Below are 24,136 nucleotides of genomic sequence, written 5' to 3'. Positions count from 1 at the left end.
CCGTCCAGGACATTGGGCGCAAGCGCTGCCTGTCCTCTGACCCCTCACACCCACACAATGGACTGTTCACGCTGCTGACATCGGGCAGGAGGTTCTGCAGCGGATGCTGCAGAACCTCCAGATTCAGAGATAGTTTTTTCCCCCTGGCCATAAAGACTGTTGAACAGCCAAGGAAAATATTACTTGTTCCAATCCACTGCTGCCTCATTAGTGCAATAATTTGAAGCACTTTTATTGCACTATGCACTTTAGTTTTTAGTCTTTTAAAAATTTTTTATACATATATACAAATATACATTTTAAATGATTACAGTATTTTAGGCTACTTTATACTCTGCGAGGTGTGTTTTTATTTATTCTATTTGTAAACTGAAACTGTGGTGAGCAAAGCATCGATATTTTGTTTAATAAAGTACTGATGATGCATTTATTGAATAATAATAAAGTAAGTCTGAAGTCTGAAGTCAATCATTCAGTTGGCAGGAATTAGCAAAGGATTGAGCTGCAGAGAGGTATGAGTACAACAGTTAACATGCCTCTAAGGGTCAACAGATGATTACTTGGTTAACTATTCTGAGTACTCTGAATGAAATGAAGCATTCATTTCAAGTGTCATTATTCATAATGTCTCAGAGGTGTCATTAATGACTGCATTACTATTTCTTCACTAATTTAATAATCTGTGGTACCCACAGCTAATCAAAATCAACACCCGTAAGTAATGTGAAGAGGCCCATTAGCCACATTATTTTGACATGACTATGGGTCGGTTAAAGGTAAATTAATGAAAAGAGGTTACATAGATTAGTGGTTCCCTAGGGTAAGTGCACATCTAGCCACCGTAACAAAGAAAAGTTAAAGTGTTGTTTGATTACATTTGGTATGTTATTATTGATATTTTTTCATAGTATTTGAATGTGGTCACATTGGAAATCAAACAAGGAATGGAAAACAGAGAAACAACCTTAGGAGAGGGGAGGAGAGGAAAAATGATATGGCAGACTGAGTGCAGACTGTCACTGTACTGCCGCCAGTTCACCCCAACAAAAGCAGTTTCAGACGAACTGCAGACAGTACAGTGAGCAGGGGCTGCACCAGAGGGTCCAGGAGCCTGCATGCACAAAACTGATGGGAAACTGTTCTGTGTGACTGCTCCCATCCCTGGAGCAGGGGCTGGAGAGGGACAGTGTATAGGGGGTGGAGGTCCACGAGATGGGAGGCAGCATGGGGTCAACCGAAAACTCCCCATTACAAAGATGGAACAGTTAGGAAACGGGAAAAACAGAAACAAAAGAAAAATAAATGTTGAGTCACAAAACAGAGGATATATGGTCAAAGTAATACGAATTTACAGGTACAAAATGTGGCGCTGTTGGATATGTTAGAGCAAAAACTGAGTTATGGAATAAACTTATACTTATTTCTTGTACTGGGCCCTTCCTGTTGAGTTTAAATGAAAGTTGGCATGTGCTGCTTGCAATAGTAAAGTATCAATGCTAATGAACTGACACTGGAATTAACTGAACATAGGGAACCCAGTGTGGACAAAGATTACACATCAATCACAAAGTATACTGGAAACTTACACCTAATGTAATTAACGGTAATGGGATCACAGGTACAGTATCACAGTATAAATAAAAGGCCCTGTCTCAAGGTCATGCCTATTATATTCATTACCTCCGCTGAATCTTTGAGCAGACTGTAAAATTTCAGAATGTAAAGGCCCATAGAACAGCCCAGTGACACTTTTAGAGTCAAACAAATCCAGGTATGGGTGGATGATGTCATATATTTGCATTTCTACCAGCATCATTTTACTTGATCTGAATAATAAACCTTCCAGATGTAAATTATCATCATTCTTGATTTTTTCTTAACTAATAACTATACATACTAGACATGCAATAGTAGCAACTAAACTCACCATCAATATCTTTACTCATAATTTAGGATTTAACATATTACATCCAGCATAAAAAAGACTGAAAATCCAGTAGCTAGAACAGAAGCAGGAAAATTAGATTAAAAGCAGCCAGTGTCAAAATAACACCTCCATCACCACACCCAACTCTCAAATTTAAAAGATGTAGTGTTTTAACTTCAGATTTTGATTACCCTGTTGCTGCCACATTCATTCCTGTGTTTTAGTCACATGGTCCACTAATACATTATACTATAAATTTAGTAGATAAAAAAAATACATACACAATGATTATAGCACAGAGATTGCTTTATCCTAATGAAGACAAATTAAGCACGCCAATTTAAAAGATGGTTAAATGTGGTTTTTGCCATATATTTGGCTGCAGCATATCTAAGCAAATAACAGGTTCTTATAATATATGTAAAGAATAGAATTTCTCGCTGTGTTTTGCACAGTGGCTTGATGCTCATGAATAGGTATGTATATTTTTCTGAAAAAGCTCATGAATTCTAACTGGCACCCACTCAACTTGAAGAAAACTGAGCCTGATTTCATTTTCATGCATTAACTTGCCATTCATAGTACAGGATCCTCTTGTTGCAAAAGGCTTACCCTCTTTTTCCTCCTCCATGTGGCTGATACGCAGGGCCATAGTTGCCTTCTCCTCCCTGGCCCGGTCTCGTGCACTGACAGCTTCAGCAACCATCTCCTGCCACTCCAGGACCTGGCTCTGAGTGTCATCAGCACTGCCCGACTCACTGGCCTGCGACCAGAGGGAACCACATTGTAGGCATTAAAAAAAATTTATATTTACAAAAAAAAAAACAAAATAGGACCAATGGCCCTGTATCTCACCAGCATGTTCTATCAAGAATCAATTATAACTTAAATTGATGAGGTTATCAGGTTCTGGTGCCATGTTAGAGTCCTGTGGTCTTCATGCAGAAGTTCAGTCTCCCCAAGTGGGTGATACTTTCACTGAAGGAGAACTTATCTCTTACCATTTCCATGTTATAAGACATCAAAATATAACCCATTATAAGTAAAGGCAAATTTAAAATATTTCCAAAATTCGTCAAAAATTACAAAACCTAAATTTCTCAAAATTGTTAACAAACTTCATCGACATTGTCATAAGGAAGCTACATATAACATTTGAAATGAATCCGACCAGTAGAGAAGACCAGTACATCAGTAGAGAAGAAAATTAGTGAATAAATTCCTAATGAAGACGACGTCAGACACATCTCTGCAATAGCTCATAACCTGTCAACCGATGAGATAAAAAGCAAAGAAAAAAGATGAAGGACAAAGGGTTTCTGACCTGTGAGGCAGCCCGCTTTGTAAACTGCTCCAGGTCTGCTTGTAGTGTCCTCTGCTGTTCTTCATATACCACTAGTTTGGCCTCCAGCATGTCTGGTAAAGATCAAAAACCCACACAGAAAGAAAGAGGCTTAGAGACATTCACTTACATTGGCAATAAAGCTCTTGGCTATGTGGCAAAATTGAATATGATTTTGGTGAATTTCAAACATATGGAAATCTAAAGCTTCAATAAAGGAGGGTTTGCTCATTTTGCTTTTGTACCGTTCTTTGCTTTGAGCTCCTCATATTGCTCCACTTTCCACAGGTTTTCCTCTCGTTCCTCCTCCAGTGCTGTGATGCGACTCCGCAGTGCAGTCAGATCTGGCGGTGCGACTCCAGCCTTAACACAAGAAAGTAAACAACGTTCAAACAGGTTTTGTTTGAAACTTTGGTTGGTTTCCCAGGAAGAGTTTATTTTGCATTCTGTTCTGTTGTATTGCGCTTTCATCCCATCCCTAAAATCCACACTTGCTGAGGTGTATGTGGAATTGAAGACTCCACAAACATCTTGGCTAAATACATTCCAATTCAATTTTCACAATTCTGAGCATTTCATTTGAATATAAAGTATATTCCCTCAGTTAGTTCAGTTAACACTGCCACATTATTATGGTATATAGTTAGTTTATGATTTAATCAAATGCACTGAGACAAGATGTTTGTAAAATGTCTGATTTTTACAACATAGTAATATGTAACATGGAAATAATTATTAATTCAAAATTTATATAATTATATAAATACCAGATTTCTTTTTTTCTCTTTATATTTCATTCTTCACTTGTTTGTTGTTTTTCTATCTGTCATTTCTCTTCACTTGCTTGTAGTAATGCTACTGCTGTTAAATGAAAATTTCCCATGGTGAGATAAAGTCTTATCTCATCTCATCTCATCTCCTCTTATCGGGCTGAAAACAAAGCAATATTTGACCATAAATAGATCAAATCTCAAAAGTTGTTGCCCACCTGGCTTTTCTTCAACTCTTCCTCCAGTTGTCTGATTCGGGTCTTAGACCAGGCTTTCATTTTCAGGAACTTGGCCTCTGATCGACTGGCCTCCTCTGCTTTTTGCTTGGCTTGGGCTGAGAAGAACAAAAAGAGAAAGTGTTTGTATGGTGAGTATTGAAGGTGACTGACAAACAAGCACAATTTAGGTTAAGAGTCTGGTAGAAATCTGACTTCCATTTTTAAGGCCTTCATAACCCAGTTGTTTTGGTCTCAAATCTTTGCATGTTCATATGACCACACAATTTCAGCATTAATTGCAAAGCCTGGACTGACATCTTTGACCACAACAAGCTTAGTTAGTTAAATTAATGAAATTCAAAGGAATCTCACAGGTAAAAACTCTTGTTGTGCAAAAAAGCCAGACCATTTCTTTGTCATTGGGAATTTTCTCAATAAATAATAAAATGTGTCATACTCATGCATGGTTTCTGTGTGTAATGATTTTTACAGATGACAGATTTATAGAATACCAAAAAATATTAAATGAATAAATTTTAAAAAAATGCAATATAACATATGCTACCACATACTTTTTCCCAGAGCACACAGGGAGCGCCCTACCTTCCAGATCAGCCATCCTTTGGGTGGAAACTGAGTCAGCAGTGGGATCATTCCTACTTCCTGGCACCTCTTGCCTGGAGAGAGGAGCTGCCGCTGAGGCTCTCCTCAGCTCCTCCAGCTGCCCCAGTAGATCCTGCTGGGTCTGGACCATCTGGGCCTGATGCTGCTCCTTTAGTCGCTGAACCTCCGTCTGCTGTTTCTCCATGAGGTCACGAATCTGGGCTCTCATCACATGTTTTTCTGCCTCCATCTTGGACTCCAGGCTCTTTTGTTCGACCTGTAGCCTTCGCAGTCGCTCTATTAGCTCCTGTGTGTGTGTGTGTGTGTGTGTGTGTGTGTGTGTGTGTGTTGTGGTGTGTGTGGTGTGGGGTGTGTGGTGTGGGGGGGTCAGACACAGATTTGGGAAAAGCCATGTCACATTATTCAGCATTGTGGGAAGAATTTAGATGTACATTAATGTAAGTATAGTTAAAAAGAAACCCCATTATAATAAATGAACTAAGGAAAACAGAATACACTGCAGATGTCTCCCTGACCTTTATCTGCTGGTCTCTGCCATCCACTTCTCCTTGAAGAACATCTATAACCTGAGTTTTACCCAGAAGGACCTCCTCCTTCTCATGAAGCTTCTGTTTTAGAGCTTTTAAAAGCTGTAAAGGAGAAAACACGTTTAACATTTGAAGAGTAGAAGAGTGAGCCTCATGTAGTGGCAACCTTTTTATTTTAACTAAAATTAGTTTAAGTCCAGTGAACGACCTTGAATGGAACAATGGTAAGTGGTATGAATGCAGAACTTCAACTAAATGCTTAGGTTACCAATAAGAGAATAAAGGAAATTTAAGATTTATGGCTATAATTAGAGCCTGTCAGCTGTTCATCTATGAGCCAGTCAAGTTGTTGTCAACATGCATGTCCACACTTTTAGAATATGCAGTATGTAGTGAAGCTGTAGAAATTTAGTGAACAGTATCCAAAGAATTTTCAAGGTAATATTTCACCAAATTGATGAATATGAGTCCAGTGAATCATATCCAGTGAGAAATACAGTCTTCAATTAAACTGTTGTGACAGACGACTAGTTGAATAATGGACAGAGAGGTGTGTTCACAGAATGTTATGATGGATTTATGTCACAGACATAAAATGTCATCACATTATCCTATGACTCATTTGTGTCATGTTTTCATAACTGGCATGTGGCTTCTTGAGTTTTAACCAAAATTGTGAATTCAAACATTGACCTCCAAAAATCAAATCAGTTCATACTCAAGTAAAGTGAAAGTTTCTATCAAATTTGAAGACTCCACCCACCCATCAGGGCCCCCCAGTGCCTCACATAGAGCAGGTAAGAGTCTGGGTTTAGCCCTTGACCCAGGCCCTTCTATACATGTTATCACTTCTCTCCACCTGCCTTTCTTGCTTGTCTTCACTATCTTTTCAAAAAGCATGTAAACACCCAAAGTTTTCTTTAATAACAAATTCTGCCCATCTGCTTCTCAGATATTGCAGTTACAGGAATTAGACTGGATAGACAAAAGGCCTCCTGCTCTCACTATCAGCTTCTGTATTACTGGAAGAAGACAAAGCCTTGAAAGTTAGTACAAACCGTTCACACACGTTCTTTTCTTGATGCAAATAGACTGTATTACTACACTCTTTGAACCATTTGGACAACACCACACAGTACTGGTGAAAAGGGAAATAGAGGTATTTTAAAAAGTCTAAGTGGTTGACTATAGGTTTGGTTTTCTACAGGGTGTTTCAAAAAAAGTATACACTCAGAAAAATGCCTAAAATATGAAAGTTCCAGAAGTTTCAGAAAATATCTATACGGTTATTGATAGACCAAGGTCTCATGCTTTCATTACCACAATGGCAGGTATCAGCCATACCACGTGAGTGAGCATGGTCCTTGTACTTAATTGTGATAGAAAATGGCTTGCGCACAGATATGAGAGGGTTAAAACAAGATCAGACACCACAATTGGAAAGCTTAGGCAGGTGCTTTAATGCTGTGTAATTTACAAGAAAATTCAGTTAACCGTTTGTCTTCCAGAAGCCTCCAAACTTTGCACCCAGGTTTAGCCATCCAGGCATGAGTACGTAAATTTCTTGGAAGCTACGAAGCACTGTTTACATTTGTCAGACCACAGTCCATTTTAGGCCTGTGGAGAGCTAAGGGCAAATTGAAATGGACTGTGGCTGTGTCTTCTTTGACAAATCAACTGTGTGTGCCTGCGTTCTTTGGCATGGACTACGATCAGAACCAGACGTGCAAGGACTTGCTGTTTGAGTAAAAGGAAGGCACAGCCTGGGTGCAAAGTTTGGAGGCTTCTGGAAGACAAAGGGTTAACTGAATTTTCTTGTAAATTACACAGCATTAAAGCACCTGCCTAAGCTTTCCAATTGTGGTGTCTGATCTTGTTTTAACCCTCTCATATCAGTGCGCAAGCCATTTTCTATCCCAATTAAGTACAAGGACCATGCTCACTCACGTGGTATGGCTGATACCTGCCATTGTGGTAATGAAAGCATGAGACCTTGGTCTATCAATAACCGTATAGATATTTTCTGAAACTTCTGGAACTTTCATTTTTTAGGCATTTTTCTGAGTGTATACTTTTTTTTTTTTAAACACCCTGTAGAGAAAATGAGCATTTTCCACACCTGCTCTAGATCGGCACTGGCATCAGACTTTGCTGCTAGCTTGAAGAGCTCCTGTTCGTGCATTTGGTTGATTTCCATCAGCTGGTTATCTTTCTGGAGAATAATGTCTTTGAATGTCTGGATCTAAAACCAAACAAAACAGTCAATCAAACCAGCATCTAAAAATGTAAAACAAAACCTCATTAACTGAGCGAATGGTTAAACGTACATTCTGCTTGTACATGTTCTCCTTCTGTGTATACTGCTCCTTCTCTGTGGCCAGCAGCTCTTTGAGGCTGTCCGTCTGCTCCTGCAGTAAACTGTAGCGCTCCTCTGACTCTCCCACCTTCCTTATCAGACTCTGCAGAAGCAGCTGGTGTTCCTGCAACATTTCACTGTCCTCTGATGCCTGAAGGTATGGTATAATATATCAGTGAGTGGAATGGCAGCAGGCTACAGAGGTAAAAAAAAACCCCTAAATGTTCAAATTTCTGGGAATATTGTTAACCTCTGCTATCTGTAGCAGTGAAAAACTACTGAAAGTGTGGGGCAAGGGAATGTTCCCAGCTCACTGAGAAGGTTATGACCTTTTGTTGTGGTGCAGATATAAGCTGATCTCCTGCCAGTGCCGTCTGCAGGTGGACGATGTAGGCCTCCTTTTCTGACAGCTTTCTGTCTTTCTCTGTCAGCATAGTGTCCATCTCTTCACCTCGCTGCCGCTGGGACTCCAGTTCTTTCCTCTGCAAGAAATGAGTCAGTTTTGGGTCAAGGTAGATAGAATGTATGAGCTGATCAGCTGTGCATTAAAGTTTACTTTAATGAAGAAAGTTACCCAAAACCTAGAGTGCTCTGTTGAATAAGAGGGTCAGAAAATATCTATATTTTTGTGACAGTGTAGTGCCTTTCACAAACACTGCATTGAGTTCAGTTGGACAGTTCATTATGTGCTGTGTTTAAACCCTGACCACATGGCAGCAGTGCTTTAAATCTATCTTCAGTAAGTGCAAACAGAGACAGAAGTACCACTAACATTAGCAGTAGTGAACCTATCAGCCTTGTAATCTCATGTTGAAACTGGAAGACTTAAGGCTAGTTCTCATAGGTCAGAGATGTCAAACTCATTTTCTTTCTGGGGCCACATTCAGCCAGGCCAGTAAAATCTATATCATAACACTGAAAGGTCTCAGCGTCTGTGTTTGTGTGTGTGTGTGTGTGAGATTTTCTTTAAACTTTTCATGTTGTTCCTATTTGCTCAGGTTATTCACATTTTTTAGTTAAAGGATAGTTTGGTAATGTAAATATTTTCAGAATTTAATGTTTTGGGGGGTTTTGCACTAAAACAAAGAAAAGAATTTTGCAGTTCTCATTATTTATAGGCATAATGTAACATGATTTTTTTCACATTAAACCAAGAGGAAAATTTGGTGTCATTATTTATAAGTTACTGTATGAAATCACAATTGGTCTGCACGTGGAACCTGAACTAAAACACCCTTGACTTCGAATATCCATCCCATGGGCCAGAACCTTTAACAGGCTGGTTTTGGCCCTTGGGCCACATGACTGACACCCCTGCCCTGCTGTAGGTGCAGAGCTGAAGGCTGAGAGTATTTTGGCTTCAGCTAACACCTAGCAAGACACCACACTGATGCAGTTCCATTAGCAATACCTAACGGAAAAATAAACCACCGATGTTAAACATACACCTCTTAATTAATTCTTTAACAACTTTACTCACTCATATATCCTTGGAGTTCAATAGTCAAACAGCTCTGGTTTAATCAGATTCAGCCTCAATTACTGGTGCATTCTCACGCCTCCGACCTGTCACTGTTGGCCGCCCTAACATTTTTAGAAGTGTAATGTATGTTTTCCTTCATTAATGCATCACAAATATACTGAATAATAATCCTGCAATAGACCTGTTGTTCAGTGCACATAACTTATTCTTTTCAATTTATGGTATATACAGACGTCTGTATGTATGGTTACTATAAAGGCAAACAGGATGGATCTAAGCTTTTGTTTGCAATAAAAGTTAAATCTCCCAGTACTATAAAGCCAATTACATTACAATGTTTCCCGCAGGTTAACACCTTTGGGGGACTGGCAGCGGGGGGATTAGATGCACAAATCGGGCAGCATAGTTTTGTTGAACACAAATCATTTTACAGACCTTTATAGCAAAAAAATAATTACTACTAGACTATTTCCACACGTGGAAATCATGAGAGGGGCTCGGGGGGGCATGTCGGTTCGACGTTGCCAAAGACCTCATGGTCGGAGGGGGAATTATGTGTTCTGAACTCCCATTCACTTTATATGGACAATCTGTGTGTCAAACTTTGGCGGCTGACGGACACCACCATTAGCTGACGCTGATCACCTGACAACTGAGCTTCAGCTGTCTGTGTTCTATACTCTGTCTGCAGCTGAGAATTGAAGAGCTTTGACTGTGTGTGCATGAGAGAGAATCAGTTTGAATCAGTTTATTCTATCGGTAATAGGAGTAGTAGTAGAGGTAGTAGTAGTAATAGTAGTAGTAGTATATTTAGTAGTAGTAGTAGTGGAAGTAGAAGTAGTAGTAGTGATAGTAGTAGTAGTAATAGTAGTATTTTTAGTAGCAGTAGTAGTATTAGTAGTAGTAGTCATAGTACACCTGAGCTTCAGCTGTCTGTGTTCTATACTCTGTCTGCAGCTGAGAATTGAAGAGCTGCGTCTGTGTGTATATGAGAATCAGTTTGAATCAGTTTATTCTATTAGCAATAGGAGTAGTAGTAGTAGTAGTAGTAATAATAGTAGTAGTAACAATAGTAGTAGTAGTAATAGTAGAAGTAGTAGTAATAGTAATAGTAGTAGTAGTAATTGTAGTAGAAGTAACACCCTAACCCTCTCCACTCTAAGTTAGTTAGAGGATTTCAGCCAATCAGCTGTCAGCATTCTGTTCCCTGTCCATCTCACATGGCTCTGATGGATGAGACATGTGACTGTGTTCATTTCAGTGAGAAAACACCTCTCGAATAAACTGCTGTCAATCCATAACCGTACATCCTATCTCAAAAAGTAACGGTAGTAGTAGTAGTAGTAGTAGCTGTACTCTCACACACAGTGTTGCTATGGACTCTACAGGGTTGCTATCGGAGAAGAAACATATCAGATTCATTAGGTTTATTGGACACACCTGGGCCTGACACAGAGCAGAGCTGCCGTTACCATGGAGACGACCAGCGCACCACTGAGACACAGAGACAAAAGCGGATTTCTTAATTACGGGAAAACCGTACAAGATAGTTAAAAACCGAAATGACCATGAGCATCAGACAGACCTGGGGAACACACCGATGTAGTTCTTTTTCCCGTACTGTGAGAAATGACCGAGTTAGGGCAGTGTAAAAACAGTCAACTTATCAGGAGAGGAACAATCCATTTAGCACCAATTTATGCTGATTTGAATAGGAGCCAAGGAAGGATTTGTCCCTAAACTACTGCCTGTCATTTCACTTTAAAAAGAGCTAGGTCTTCAAACATGGGTTCATATGAATCCCAGGAATGGTGGCTACATTTTTAGAAAAGATCATTCACCTGCGATGTATTGTTTGGCCGGAAGGGTGAGTTATTCAGAGAATTTTTAGTTGAATTTTTGCTGCTCTTACACTCTAGCGTTGACATCACACACTAACTGAGGAAATTTAGGTAATTTTCACTCAACCCAGGGGCATTTGAAGACTCATCTATTGAAAACCGTAAACCCCATCCTTATGGCAAGTACATTCTTCCGGAGAGGACAAAAATGCCTGTGTTCTAAAGTTTAAATGAAGTCTGTAAGTCAAAGTATCGCAAAGTAGTAGTGGCCGGAAAAAAGAGGACTTTTCTGGCTGATTTTTTCCTCTTCCCATTCATTTCTATGGGACTTTTTTCGCATGTTCTTTGCGAATAAGTCTGCGAAAATTTTGCAAATCTCTACTACAAGTACATAGCCCACTATTCCCAATGAAACCGCACATTTTGATGTATAATTTGCATGGGTTTTCACAACGCCCTAGACCACATTAATCAGCGAAAATGTGGCGGAAGATGAACAATTAAAACTAGACAATTTCCACACACGGAAATCGTGAGAGGGGCTCGGGGGTCAGGGGTGGTGGTGGTGGGGGGACATGCCAGTATGAGTCCAAGTCTCGGCTGAAGAAGCATGTAGCTGAACAATGACACTGAAAAATGTTTGAGAAACACAGCAGACATGACAGAAGACTTTATTCATTAGTTTTTGTCAAGTGTGACCTGATTAACTGATGCTGATCACCTGACACCTGAGCTTCAGCTGTCTGTGTTCTATACTGTCTGCAGCTGAGAATTGAAGAGCTGTGTCTGTGTGTGTATGAGAGAGAATCAGTTTGAATCAGTTTATTCTATCAGTAATAGGAGAAGTAGAAGTAGTAGTAGGAGTAGTAATAGTAGTAGTAAGAGGAGTAGTAGTAGTAGTAGTAGTAGAAGTAGTAGCTGTACTCACACACACAGCATTGCTATGGACTCTACAGGGTTGCTATGGGAGGAGAAACATGTCTGACTGATTAGGTTTATTGGAAACACGTGGGACACACAGAGCAGAGCTGCCGTTACCACGGCAACGACGCTTTACTTACACAGACACAGAGAGCAGCATTTAGAGCAGCTGTGACTGGATCAAAACAGGTCCCGAACATCTGCTAATTACGGGAAAACTGTAAAAGATAGGTAAAAACTGAAATAATCATGAGCGTCAGACAGACCCGGGGAACACACAGAAGTAGTTTTTTTTTCCCCATATTGTGAGAAATGACCAAGTTAGAGCAGTGTAAAAACAGTCAACTGACCCGGACAAGACAAAATCTGTTACAATGGGGACCCAATGGCAGGAAAGAAGGGATGTGCCTCCAAACTACTGCCTGCCATTTCACTTTAAAAAGAGATAGGTCTTCAAACATGGGTTCATAGGAAGCCCAGGAACCGTGGCTACATTTTGAAAAAGATCATTCGCCTCCAATGTATCGTTTGGCCAGGAGGGCGAGATATTCAGAGAATTTTTAGTTGAATTTTGTCCGTTAATAGGGTGTAGTGAGTTGTGAAGACCCCTGCAAATTATACATCAAAACGTGCGGTTTCATTGGGAATAGTGGGCTATGTTATTTTCATAGAGATTCATGAATTTTTCACAGAGTTATTTGTGAAAAACGTGCAAAAAAAGTCCCATAGAAATGAAAAGGGAGAGGAAAAAAATCAGCCAGAAAAGTCCACTTTTTTCCGACCACGACTACTTCGCCATACTTTCACCTACGGACTTCGTTTAAACTTTAAAACGGAGGGATTTTTGTCCTCTCCACACGAATGTACTTGGCATTAGGATGGGGTTCAAAGTTTTCAATAGGTGAGTCTTAAAAAACCCCTGGGTTAAGTGAAAATTGTCAGAATTCCCTGAGTTAGAGTGTGTGATGTCATAACGCTAGAGTGTAAGAGCAGTGAAAATTCAACTGAAAATTCTCTGAATAACTCGCCCTCCTGGCCAAACGATACATTGCAGGTGAATGATCTTTTTCAAAAATGTAGCCATGGTTCCTGGGCTTCATATGAACCCATGTTTGAAGACCTAGCTCTTTTTCAAGTGAAATGACAGGCAGTAGTTCGGAGGCATATACCTTCTTTCCTGCCATTAAGTCCCAGTTGTATCAGATTCCTTCTTGTCTTGGTCAGTTGACTGTATTTACACTGCCCTAACTTGATCATTTCTCACAGTATGGGAAAAAAAACCTACATCTGTGTGTTTCCCAGGTCTCTCTGAAGCTCACAGTCATTTTGGTTTTCATCTATCTTTTACAGTTTTCCTGTAATTAGCAGTTGTTCGGGAGCTGCTCTAGCAGATCTGAGAGGCTGATTTCTGCTCCTTTTTTGTCTGTGTCTCTGAGATGCACTGAGCGTCTCCACAGTAACAGCCCCTCTGCTGTGTCCCAGGTGTGTCCAATAAACCTAATCAATCTGACATGTTTCTCCTCCCGTAGCAACCCTGTAGAGTCCATAGCAACGCTGTGTGTGATATTATAACTACTACTACTATTAAGAATACAACTAATACTACTACTACTATTAAAAATACTACTACTACTAAAAATACTACTACTACTATTTAAAATACTACTACTAGTACTACTACTACAACTAAAAATACTACTACTACTATTTAAAATACTACTACTACTAAAAATACTACTACTACTACTAAAAATACTACTACTACTTCTATTACTACTACTAATGGTGACATCCGTCAGCCGCCAAACTTTGACACACAGATTGTCCATATAAAGTGAATGGGAGTTCAGAACACATAATTCCCCTCCGACCATGAAGTCTTTGGCAACGCTGAACCGACATGCCCCCCCGACCCCCGAGCCCCTCTCATGATTTCCACGTGTGGAAATTGTCCAATTATTCTTCATCTTACGGACAAAATTTTGTCCGTTAATAGGGCCTAGGGCGTTGTGAAGACCCCTGCAAATTATACATCAAAACGTGGGGTTTCATCGGGAATCTTGTACTATGTATTTGTCGTAGAGAGTCATGAATTTTTCACAGAGTTATTCATGAAAAACATGCAAAAAAAGTCCCATAGAAAAGAATGGGGAGAGGAAAAAATCAGCCAGAAAACTACACTTTTTTCCAGCCACTACTACTTTGCCATACTTTCACCTACAGACTTCATTTAAACTTTAAAACGCTGGCATTTTCGTCCTCTCCGCACAAATGTATGTGGTATGAGGATGGGGTTTATGGTTTTCAATAGGTGAGTCTTCAAAAACCCCTGGGTTGAGTGAAAATTGGCCAAATTTCCTCAGAATGTGTGATGTCATAACGCTAGAGTGTAAGAGCAGCGAAAATTCAACTAAAAATTCTCTGAATAACTTGCCCTCCCGGCCAAACCATACATCGCAGGTGAATGATCTTTTTCAAAATGTAGCCACGGTTCCTGGGATTCATATGAACCCAAGTTTGAAGACCTAGCTGTTTTTAAAGTGAAATTGCAGGCACTAGTTTGGAGGCATATCCCTTTTTTCCACCCATTCACTCACCATTTTAACGGATTTCTTCTTTTCCTGGTCAGTTGACTGTTTTTAGACTGCCCTAACTCAGTCATTTCTCACAGTACGGGAAAAAAACCAACATATGTGTGTTCCCCAGGTCTTTCTGATGCTCATGATCATTTCAGTTTTTACCCATCTTTTACGGTTTTCCCGTAATTAGCAGTTGTTTGGGACCTGTTTTGATCCAGTCACAGCTGCTCTAAATGCTGCTGTGTGTGTCTGTCTCACTGTGTGTGTCTAAGTGGAGCGCCGTCTCCGTGGTAACTCTATGTCTCAGGTGTGTCCAATAAACCTAATCAGTCTGACATGTTTCTCCTCCCATAGCAACCCTGTAGAGTCCATAGCAACGCTGTGTGTGTGTGTGAGAGTACTGATACTACTACTATTACAGCTACTACTGTTACTACTATGATAACTACTACTACTACTACTACTACTACTACTACTAAACCTCTCCCCCATTGGGAGAGGTGCTCGTGTCGATGCCCGAGCTCCTAATAATAAACTTAAACGCGCAGAAGAACAATAGATGGCCCTCTCTCCCATTGCTTTGCAATGGGGGAGAGTGGCTCGTGTCGATGCCCGAGCCCCTAATAAGTTTAAAAGTGCGGAAGAACAATAGGTGGCTCATGGCTTTGCCATGAGCCCCTCTCTCCCATTGCTTTGCAATGGGGGAGAGTGGCTCGTGTCGATGCCTGAGCCCCTAATAATAGTAAGTATAAACGAGTGGAAGAGTAATTGTCGGCTCATGGCTTTGCCACGAGCCCCTCTCTCCCATTGCTTTGCAGTAGGGGAGAGGGGAGAGGGGCTCGTGTCGATGCCAGAGCCCCTAATTAATTTGACATTCAGGGGAAGGGGTGCCCCTCTACTATAATGGCAGTAAAAACACTGGATTACTTTAACCAGTCTATCAGATTATGTGTGAAATTATCTCATTTAGTCTGAAGTAGGACATAAAGTTTATTTACCTTAGTTTCCAGTTCTTCTTCTCTTTGTGTAAGCTGCTGTTCAAGTTCCTCCACTTTCTTCTTCAGCAAGACAATCTTTCCCCGATAGGCCTGCTCTCCTCCCTCAGATGTTGCCTACAGGAAAAAGCAAAAAAAACAGTTCAATCAAATTTTAGTTTGTCTATGGGATGCAGGTGCCCCCAAGTTTGTGTGACTGTAAATAGAAACTGAAATACTGTAAGACAACATACATGAAGTAGACTAATGTTTTCAGTGAAGCGTCGAGTTTCAACACTCACACCCATTCTTTATAAAGCTAGAGGCAACAGTTTTCAGCAAGCTTTGAATGAATATGAATATACACTACTTGCTTATCACACAACTGCTGAGGACTGAAGTTATCACGTTACATGTGAGGAAAGTTGAGAACCTGGCAGGTTAAAGCCTGATTTGTTGGCAAACAATACCAGAGGTAAAAAGCATAGATGGTTATATACTATATCAGCCAGACAGCGCTTGTTGACCGACACTGACTGTCAGCAACTAAGATGACATTTCACCAATGGCAACACAAATGTCATGTTTGTTTTTATACATTTCTATGAATTAATTTGCTTTCATTCAAAGATGCTGAGATGAAAGCCTACGGACTTTAATTCTGTTCAGTTATTTATATAAATTCATTTTTAATATTTATAGATTTTTTTTTGTTTCCTTGGCAGAAGAGAAAAAATTAACAAACAAGCAAGAAAAATAGGACCAATGGCCCTGTATCTCACCAGCATGTTCTATTGAGAATCAATAACAAGTTGAATCCTGTGGTCTTGATGCAGGAGATTAATCTCCCAATAGAATTGTGTGGTACTTTCACTGGAGGAGAACTCAACTAATTAAATCAAAGAGCTGAGCGAACCTTGCCCCAGAAGGTTGGAATGTTTGTGCATTTCAAAAACGTGTGTGTGTGATCTGAATCCATGTGATTACAAGTCTCCAACATGGCTGCTGAGTATTCATTTGTTTACTTTTCATTTTAGGTGTGATGAAATAATTAATTAGATTTAGATGCATATAAAATTTGAAATGAATCTGAGTACCAGATTCGGAGAAGGAGAAAACTGAAGAAACTGCTAACGAAGATGACAATGACACCAGACACAGCGCCAAGCCAGAACATGACTCCAATGGGATGTTCATATTGTTCTGTCTGTCATAATGATGATACTCGTGAAACAGATGTATCTGAGTGTACCTTCTTGGTGGGTGTTGTTGTGCCTTGGTTTCCTTGCTCTTTCTTCAGTTCTTCCAGTTGTGCAGTAAGGGAGGTCACCTTGGCCTTGTTCTGGAGACGTAACTTCGACAGCTTTGCCTCACATGCTTCTTTATCCCCCTGAGTGACAAACAACATGCTGGTTACTACTGTTTTGGCATACCAAATTGCAAAAATTACCTAATTAAATCAATGCTCTTTGCAGATAACACAATTTACCTCCTGAGACAATTGGGTAGACTGCAGTGTTTCAATACCTGTGTGTAATAGGCTGTGCTGAAGACGTAAGTGTATAAAATGCTTTCAAATGTGTCAGTTTGCCAGGACATTTGATATAGGTTGGCAGGATCCGTTCAATTTGGAATCTTCTGAAATGTTATTAATTAGCAAATACTGCTACGCCATGGCTAAACTCCAATGTCACACTCCATTCTTTATTATTGTAGAGTAGACTTTGATTTAAGGGTTTAATATTTAACTAGACAGGGTTCAACTAAAATACTACAGCCTGTAACTATTAGGAACAGTCCCCCAGGTTTACTATAGATTAAGTGTCATGTCTGTAAATCTGCCCCGTTATGTTGTATAATTCATCTCAACAGTCAGAAAAAATACTGTCACATAAGCCTCAGAACTGCATCTACTTACTATAGTACAAGAGAAATGTAATGCAAGTATTGATGTTATAATGGAAGAAAGAGTCATTAGTATTGTAAAAGACCTCTTATTATAACCAGGTTTGGAGGCAAAAATATCATTGTTATCATGTTTTCAGACATTACAATAGTAGCTTTATAGAAAGTAACATCTGCAGTTGACACAAATAATTACTTAAACACTGCAATGACTTCACTGTATAGAAATAAGTACAAAACTGTCTGAAAACTGATGATGATGACTGAAATACATCATGCTACTCAACAATGGCCGTCTTAAATCAGTATTTTCTAGTAGACAAGTATTATTATACCTTATACTATTGGACTAATGTAGAATACTGAAGTGAGGCCTTGTGATGACACAGGGGAAACCGTCCTTACCTTCAGCTGATCATCTTTGGCTCGAAGTGCTGCATCTTTCTCTCTAATCATCTCCTTCAGCTGAGTGACAAGCTGCTCAGTTTGGGCCAGCCGATCAGCCATTTCCTCCACAGCAACCTCTCCACCGGCAGCAGGCGATCTGTGGGGAGAGCCTGAGTCCTGGGGAGACAGGAGAGACTGTGACAAAAAGCAGCATGGCTTTTGGTTCCTAATGTTGCAGAAGGTATTATTTAGACACGTGACAAAAGTCGCTGTCGATGTGTCATGACCATGGAACACAAATATAGCCACAAATCTGTGACCCTGAAAATATCAATGACATCAGTGTGTGTTTTTACACGACTTCTAGGCGGCCTGGAGAGTTCAATGGAATGGGGTTGAAGGGGATTTTAAATGGAGCTGTGGTCCCCCCTCACAGGAAGTATGAGCTCTGACAGTCTGAGTCAAAACCCTGTGCTCAGCAGTCCACATAAGTCCTGATCCTTTGAGCATTCACTGGGTTCCCTCTGAAGCTGTCCAGGAAAACATTAATGAACCCTGATCTTTAGTCATAAATGCTCTAAATATTGGTCAAAAGCATCGTGGGTCAGGTTAGGTGTGCATTTACAAGGCACATATTTAACAGGAGGAATGCCAAAACACCATAGATTACAATGCGACCATTCAAGTGGTGAGAAATAAGCACATGACTAAGCATTTATACTTACCCCAGAGCCAGGCTCCCCCTCATCACCGGAAAACCATTTCAGCATGGTTTTAGTTTAGACCTACAGCAAAAGAAACAAGGAAAACACATAAATTACATAAATTAGGCCTAGTCAGAAATCACAAATAATTAATCTTTAAAACTTGTTGCAACTTTCAATTCAAGCAATTATGATGCTAAAAAATATTTTTTTTAAACTTAACTAAGTAGCATCGTAACAAAGTACAGATGAACTTTATTACCATGTTAACTATTTTAACAAAGTAGTAAAAACAAACTGCAATGAAGACTTAAGCAGACCACAAGAACTTAATGTAATCAGAGGCAGTTTACACACAGTTCATTCATCAAAGACTATGACTGCTATTACACTTAAAAATGAGGTCAAACTTCTTTCTTTTCTTCGCCGGGCTCACACTGTTCTTTTCTTAAAATATTAATGAGCATCCTAGAACTGGAGATAATCGTCTAGGTACTGCAGGTTTCCAGGTCAGCTCACCAGTCAACCTGACAACCAAGTCTGCCCTAGATATTACTCTGCTGATTGTTTGGACAGTATGAATCTAGATGCCTCTTTTAAGTAAATAAATATATGAAAAAAGAAAATAATATATTTTACATAATTCCATCACTGATATTATGAAGCCCATTCCAACTACTGTAAAGGGGGGAAAAACATGAGTTTCTCAAAATAATGAGGAATTTTATGAAAATACAAACTTGTATCTCAAAGTAATAAGAGTATCATTATTTCAAAAATACAAAGTATTTTGACATACAGGATCTTTTGAGGAAATGAGCTTCCTTATCAACACATGGTAACCACTGATAATCAGTTTACTATGTTGATCAAAGCTTATTGGCTAGTTGAACAGGGAGAGCTGCTGACTTTCTAGTCACTCTCTTAGATTCCTATGGAATCTTTTACAGTATGAATTCAGCCTCACATAGTCTTTAAGGCTCTACAAGGTATAACATCCACTACTGTCACAAACATATGTGTACAATAGGAGACAAACTTCCCAGAGCAGGACATCATTTCAATCATTCAAACATTTAAAAAGCATCTTGAGTGATCTGTTCTCAAATTAAACAGCTCTATGTGTGTCTTTCTACATCTAGCATTAAAATAAATCTCCAAATGCATCTCAGGTGGTCGCTTCTGATCAGATATCCCTTTATCACTTTATAAAAATTTTAAAAAATTAAAAAAACAAAAACAAAACCACAACCTCAACTATAGCCTATACACACAGCACATACTTTCCTTACAAGTTTAATATGATGGCTTTGTAATGTAGCATATGACAAGTGTTGTATTTATGTGATCACAGGTTCACACCTTCATTAGACCAGTTTACTTGTGATCAGATAGTTCAGGGCAAAGGTATGGCAGCTCTGAACAGGCCTATAGTCAGGCTGTCGGCCTGTGGAAGCAGCACAGGTTTCCAGGTCACTTCACCTCAGGAGACCTGACAAACAAGGCAGACTCCGACATTAATCTATATGTTAAAGACCGTGTTTTCCCTCATAGCCTTTCCCTCATAGCCTTTCCTTCAGGCAAGAATGGCAAGAATGCATAAAACCACCATTTAAATCCAGAGTTGCAGGTGTGGCCTTTGGTCTCCTTGTAGCTTATATCCACACAACCAGGAAGACTAGCTGGTCAGGACTAAACGCCTAGTGTATCACTAAGTACACTGATAGGGTGCTACATCAGACAAATTCATTCAGCTCAGTGAACAGTCCAGCCCACGTGATTCTGAAGAAAAATCAGGTCAGACTGGTTCTGGTGTACATACCACAGCGGCTATCTAAGAATATTATCCCGAAATGCTTACAGTCTGTCTCCTTGTCATTTACATTCTGACTCATCGAGCTTCATGCAATTCAGCAACATACAACTAATGTAAACCAGTTCTGTCCAATTTACTTAGGAGAAGGTAAAGTTATCAGATGAACTCTCACGCATAGGAATGTCACGTCTGGTCGTATTGTGAAGTGTTGGACTCTGAAGCAAGTCGCAGTGATGGAAAGTTAGAAAAGGAAAATGGGGGGCTAGGCAGCAAGGCAAAACAGAAGTGCACGACCTACATTCTGGCAGATTTATCGACCAAAAACAGTCAAACATTTGAGGAAACTGGGATGCTGAAAATCCCCCAATATATATCTGAATAACGCAGCTTCAAAAAATCTTTGAGGACCTTAAATTAACAGAGTTTTTCTTCAAGTTGTCCCGAGCTAGGCGACGTGATGACATTAGCTTAAATGCTAGTTTGCATTGAGAAAACAGTGATACACTGACAAACATGTACTGCGGATAATCTGAAACACAAAGGCGTCACAACTCTTCAAGAATACGGTATCTAAAGTTGTACTAGATGTGAGTTATTTAAAGGGCTACCTGATACAGCTAACGCTAACCTAGCCTTCTACGCTAACTTTCCTTGCTAATTGCTAACGGCTAGCAGTCAACCACATCTCGACTGTCCACTTGTTAAGATAGCTTTATCAACCAAGTTATATGCAGAAAAAGACTGTTTTTGGGTTCCTACCCTATTTAAAAGGTCATGAAGCATCCACTTAACACTCCGCTCCGTGCACAAATCCGTGTAAAGTTGCATTTGGTTTGTGTTGGGACGACATTGCGAATGAAGCAGAGATATGTGTTGGTCACGTTTGTCAACAGACATCTAATGTTTCTGTGCGCATGCGCGGCCCAGTCAATTTGACAGGTGCTGGTGCCGGGGAGTCCCTAGACATTAGTATCATAAACACAGATTTGTGGCAAAATATGATATTTTGCACTTTTTCATGGATGTCTGCAGAAGAAGAGAAGTTTTAGACCAATTATTTTTAGATACTGAAACTTGATGTGTTGGATCAGACTATCAGAGGAAACAAACATCCAAGATAATGAGCTTTTCATTTCCGGTTCGGTTATACAGCTCTGTAGGGAGCACTTATCCTTTTTATTACCAAAGGCGACATAAAGAATCCTCCAGAGTATACAGTTAGCAGTTTCATTTCAAATGTATAATAAATAAGCTCAATGAGCAAATAATAATAATAACATAATTTGTGTAGCATTGCTTTGATAGTTAGTTTAGTATAGAGAAGAAACTTTTCATTAAGTAGTCAGTAAATATATTGCTCCATAATTCGAACTAATAGTGACAGTGAAAATAAAATATGTTGAAAATTATCCCAACAACAGCCCTAAACATAAACTGAGATACAAATTACCTTGTACAAGCTGAATAAAACTTGGATGAAGGCATATAACTGATACCATTCATTTAAGACCTTATAGGGTGTTGTGGGTCTTTTACTGGATGGATTTAGCCTGTCTTAGCCTTTAAGACTCTTTAACAAACAGTAGGCTTTGACATCCAATGCCTTCACAAACAGTTCCCTCCACCCATTGAAACATAAACAACAGTCTATATGAAGTATCAGTTCAAGTTTTACATACTACCGAAAGCTGATCAGCAGTAAAAGTGGACATGATATAGGTCTCTGTAAGATATCTGTAATATATTCCCCCTTCAAAAAATAAGTGAAACATAAAGTAGAAGAAAAACTGCAATATGAGTGACGGTCCGTGAGATTAAACCATTAACGTCTGTGTCTGTTGCACTAGTGTCTTCATACCATTAGGTAAAGATCCTTAAGCGCTAAGAATAGTACAAAAAGCTAAAGCCATACGGTAAAAGCTCCCACAAGGCTTCAGTATCTATACTAGGGTCTGTCCATGCTATCTGCATTACATTTTGGTGTCCCCATTATGCGGTAACATGTGACAAAATACATGTTACCACGTAACGGGGACACCAAAATGTAATGGAGCACGGACAGACCCACTAATGAGTCACAAAACAAGACTGGGTGTGTCTGTTAATTAGAATCTCCAGGAAGTAAGCAGAATTAACACACAGGTAAAGCATACTGAAGGACTTGCTCTTATTTTCAGCACAACAGGGTTGTAAAATGAATTTATTGATAATAAATCTTGACAATATGGGAAATGGATAGCCAGAAGCAGCCAAGATAACAGCATGACATATCATGTGTTAAAAAAAACTACATGATATGTCATGTTGTCAAGATCCATATTGTATCCCTCACATGTAAAATAAAATAAAATAGAATAAAATAAATTCTGATCTTTATTGTGTAAATGTACATGCTTTGTCTTCTGTTTCATCACACATATTTCCATTATTATTTTCAAATTGTAAAACTATTAAAACATGACATGTATATATAATATGTTTTCCATTTAAAGCAGGCACAGAATGAATAAAGGTAAGAAAATTACACATTATGCTAAAAGTCTTTCTTAAAACAGTATACGATGTTCATCACCAATTTTTCATCAAATCTGTACAACCGGAGTCATAGCCTAAGTATCACAAATCCGTCTTTCTGTGATTATGCACCTGAATCACTTCCCTCACGGTGAACAATTTCAAAATGTACTCCATCACAAGCAGTCCGTTTGTTCACATATCAAACTGATATGTCACTCAGGCTTTCTCAGAAATTTTGTTGCGAAGTCCATTGTGGGAATGGGAATTCCACGCAGCCTCACTATGGCCACAGCAGCAACAAACATGGAAATGGCTTCATTGCCTCTTGCTGCTGCAGCTGCTGCTGCAGCTGCTGCTGAAAAGGGCTGAGTGACGGTTTGGTTTCGGTTTGGTATGTAAACAAAGGACTATTTGTGATGGAGTCAACTTCGAATTTGTTCACTGTGAGGGGAGTGATTCAGGTGCATAAAACTAATGGATTTGTGATACTTTGGCTAGCACTTGGGTTTTACAGATCTGATGAAAAATTGGTGACGAACATCATACACTGCTTCAAATACACTGGCTAGTCCCTATGCTAGTATTGCTGCTATTAAGCACCATTTGGCTAATTTTTTAGGAATTTATTTTATTTATTTACCTGTATTTTTTTTTTTTTTTCCTAATTAAAAATGACTGTTGGCCAGAAACATATTCACCTCATGTTTTGGAAGCAGTAGTTACTTGACACCACCCACTCAATCAATGATGTAAAAAAATATTTTCATCATTGACATTTTGGTTCATCATTCCTACAGGAACAACAGACAGTTATTCAACCTAGCCACCAGACTAAAACATTGTTATTGTGTTTTTCTGCAAACTACAGATACTTGCAAAATCAACATAATCTGTCATTGAGGGATGTACTGTATATATATATATATATATATATATATATATATATATATATATATATATATATATATATATATATATATATATATATATAGATATATATAGATATATATATAGATATATATGAGTCGCCAGTAGACATAGTTGGAAAGTTAAATGACAGGTTAAAATACAGAAACATATCAGTAATATGTGTTGCACATAGGCCATGGTTCAGACGTAACATTTCATTTTGGGGAATGAGTTGAATAATGAGATAAAGCATACACAACAAGCACTATAAATATATTGTTTTTGGCCAAACAAATTGGTATAATATGTCATAGATTATAAGGATAATGGTCAGAC

At 39.1% G+C, this 24,136-nt stretch overlaps 1 protein-coding gene across 2 annotated transcripts in view; it reads right to left on the bottom strand.

Moving 5' to 3' along the window:
• The window catches only part of LOC115417067 (golgin subfamily B member 1), a 50,175-nt gene extending 28,919 nt beyond the window's left edge, over positions 1-21,256 (bottom strand). The window contains exons 1-14 of one of the 2 annotated variants that reach the window (XM_030131030.1): positions 21,134-21,256; positions 18,580-18,639; positions 17,873-18,031; positions 16,815-16,952; positions 15,587-15,700; positions 8,094-8,246; positions 7,736-7,915; positions 7,528-7,650; positions 5,397-5,510; positions 4,861-5,167; positions 4,258-4,373; positions 3,515-3,632; positions 3,252-3,343; positions 2,539-2,690 (exon numbers count right to left, since the gene is read on the bottom strand). In XM_030131030.1, coding sequence (XP_029986890.1) covers positions 2,539-2,690; positions 3,252-3,343; positions 3,515-3,632; positions 4,258-4,373; positions 4,861-5,167; positions 5,397-5,510; positions 7,528-7,650; positions 7,736-7,915; positions 8,094-8,246; positions 15,587-15,700; positions 16,815-16,952; positions 17,873-18,031; positions 18,580-18,624 — 1,811 coding nt within the window. In that variant the 5' untranslated portion in view covers positions 18,625-18,639; positions 21,134-21,256. The remainder of the gene's footprint in view (positions 1-2,538; positions 2,691-3,251; positions 3,344-3,514; positions 3,633-4,257; positions 4,374-4,860; positions 5,168-5,396; positions 5,511-7,527; positions 7,651-7,735; positions 7,916-8,093; positions 8,247-15,586; positions 15,701-16,814; positions 16,953-17,872; positions 18,032-18,579; positions 18,640-21,133) is intronic. The other variant, XM_030131031.1, reaches the window with a different exon arrangement.
• Positions 21,257-24,136: the final 2,880 nt, after the last annotated feature.

This window comes from Sphaeramia orbicularis, chromosome 3 (assembly GCF_902148855.1).
Source record: "Sphaeramia orbicularis chromosome 3, fSphaOr1.1, whole genome shotgun sequence".
NCBI lineage: Eukaryota > Metazoa > Chordata > Actinopteri > Kurtiformes > Apogonidae > Sphaeramia > Sphaeramia orbicularis.
Note: the sequence above shows the minus strand (reverse complement) of the source record. Positions and strands in the feature narration are given on the sequence as shown.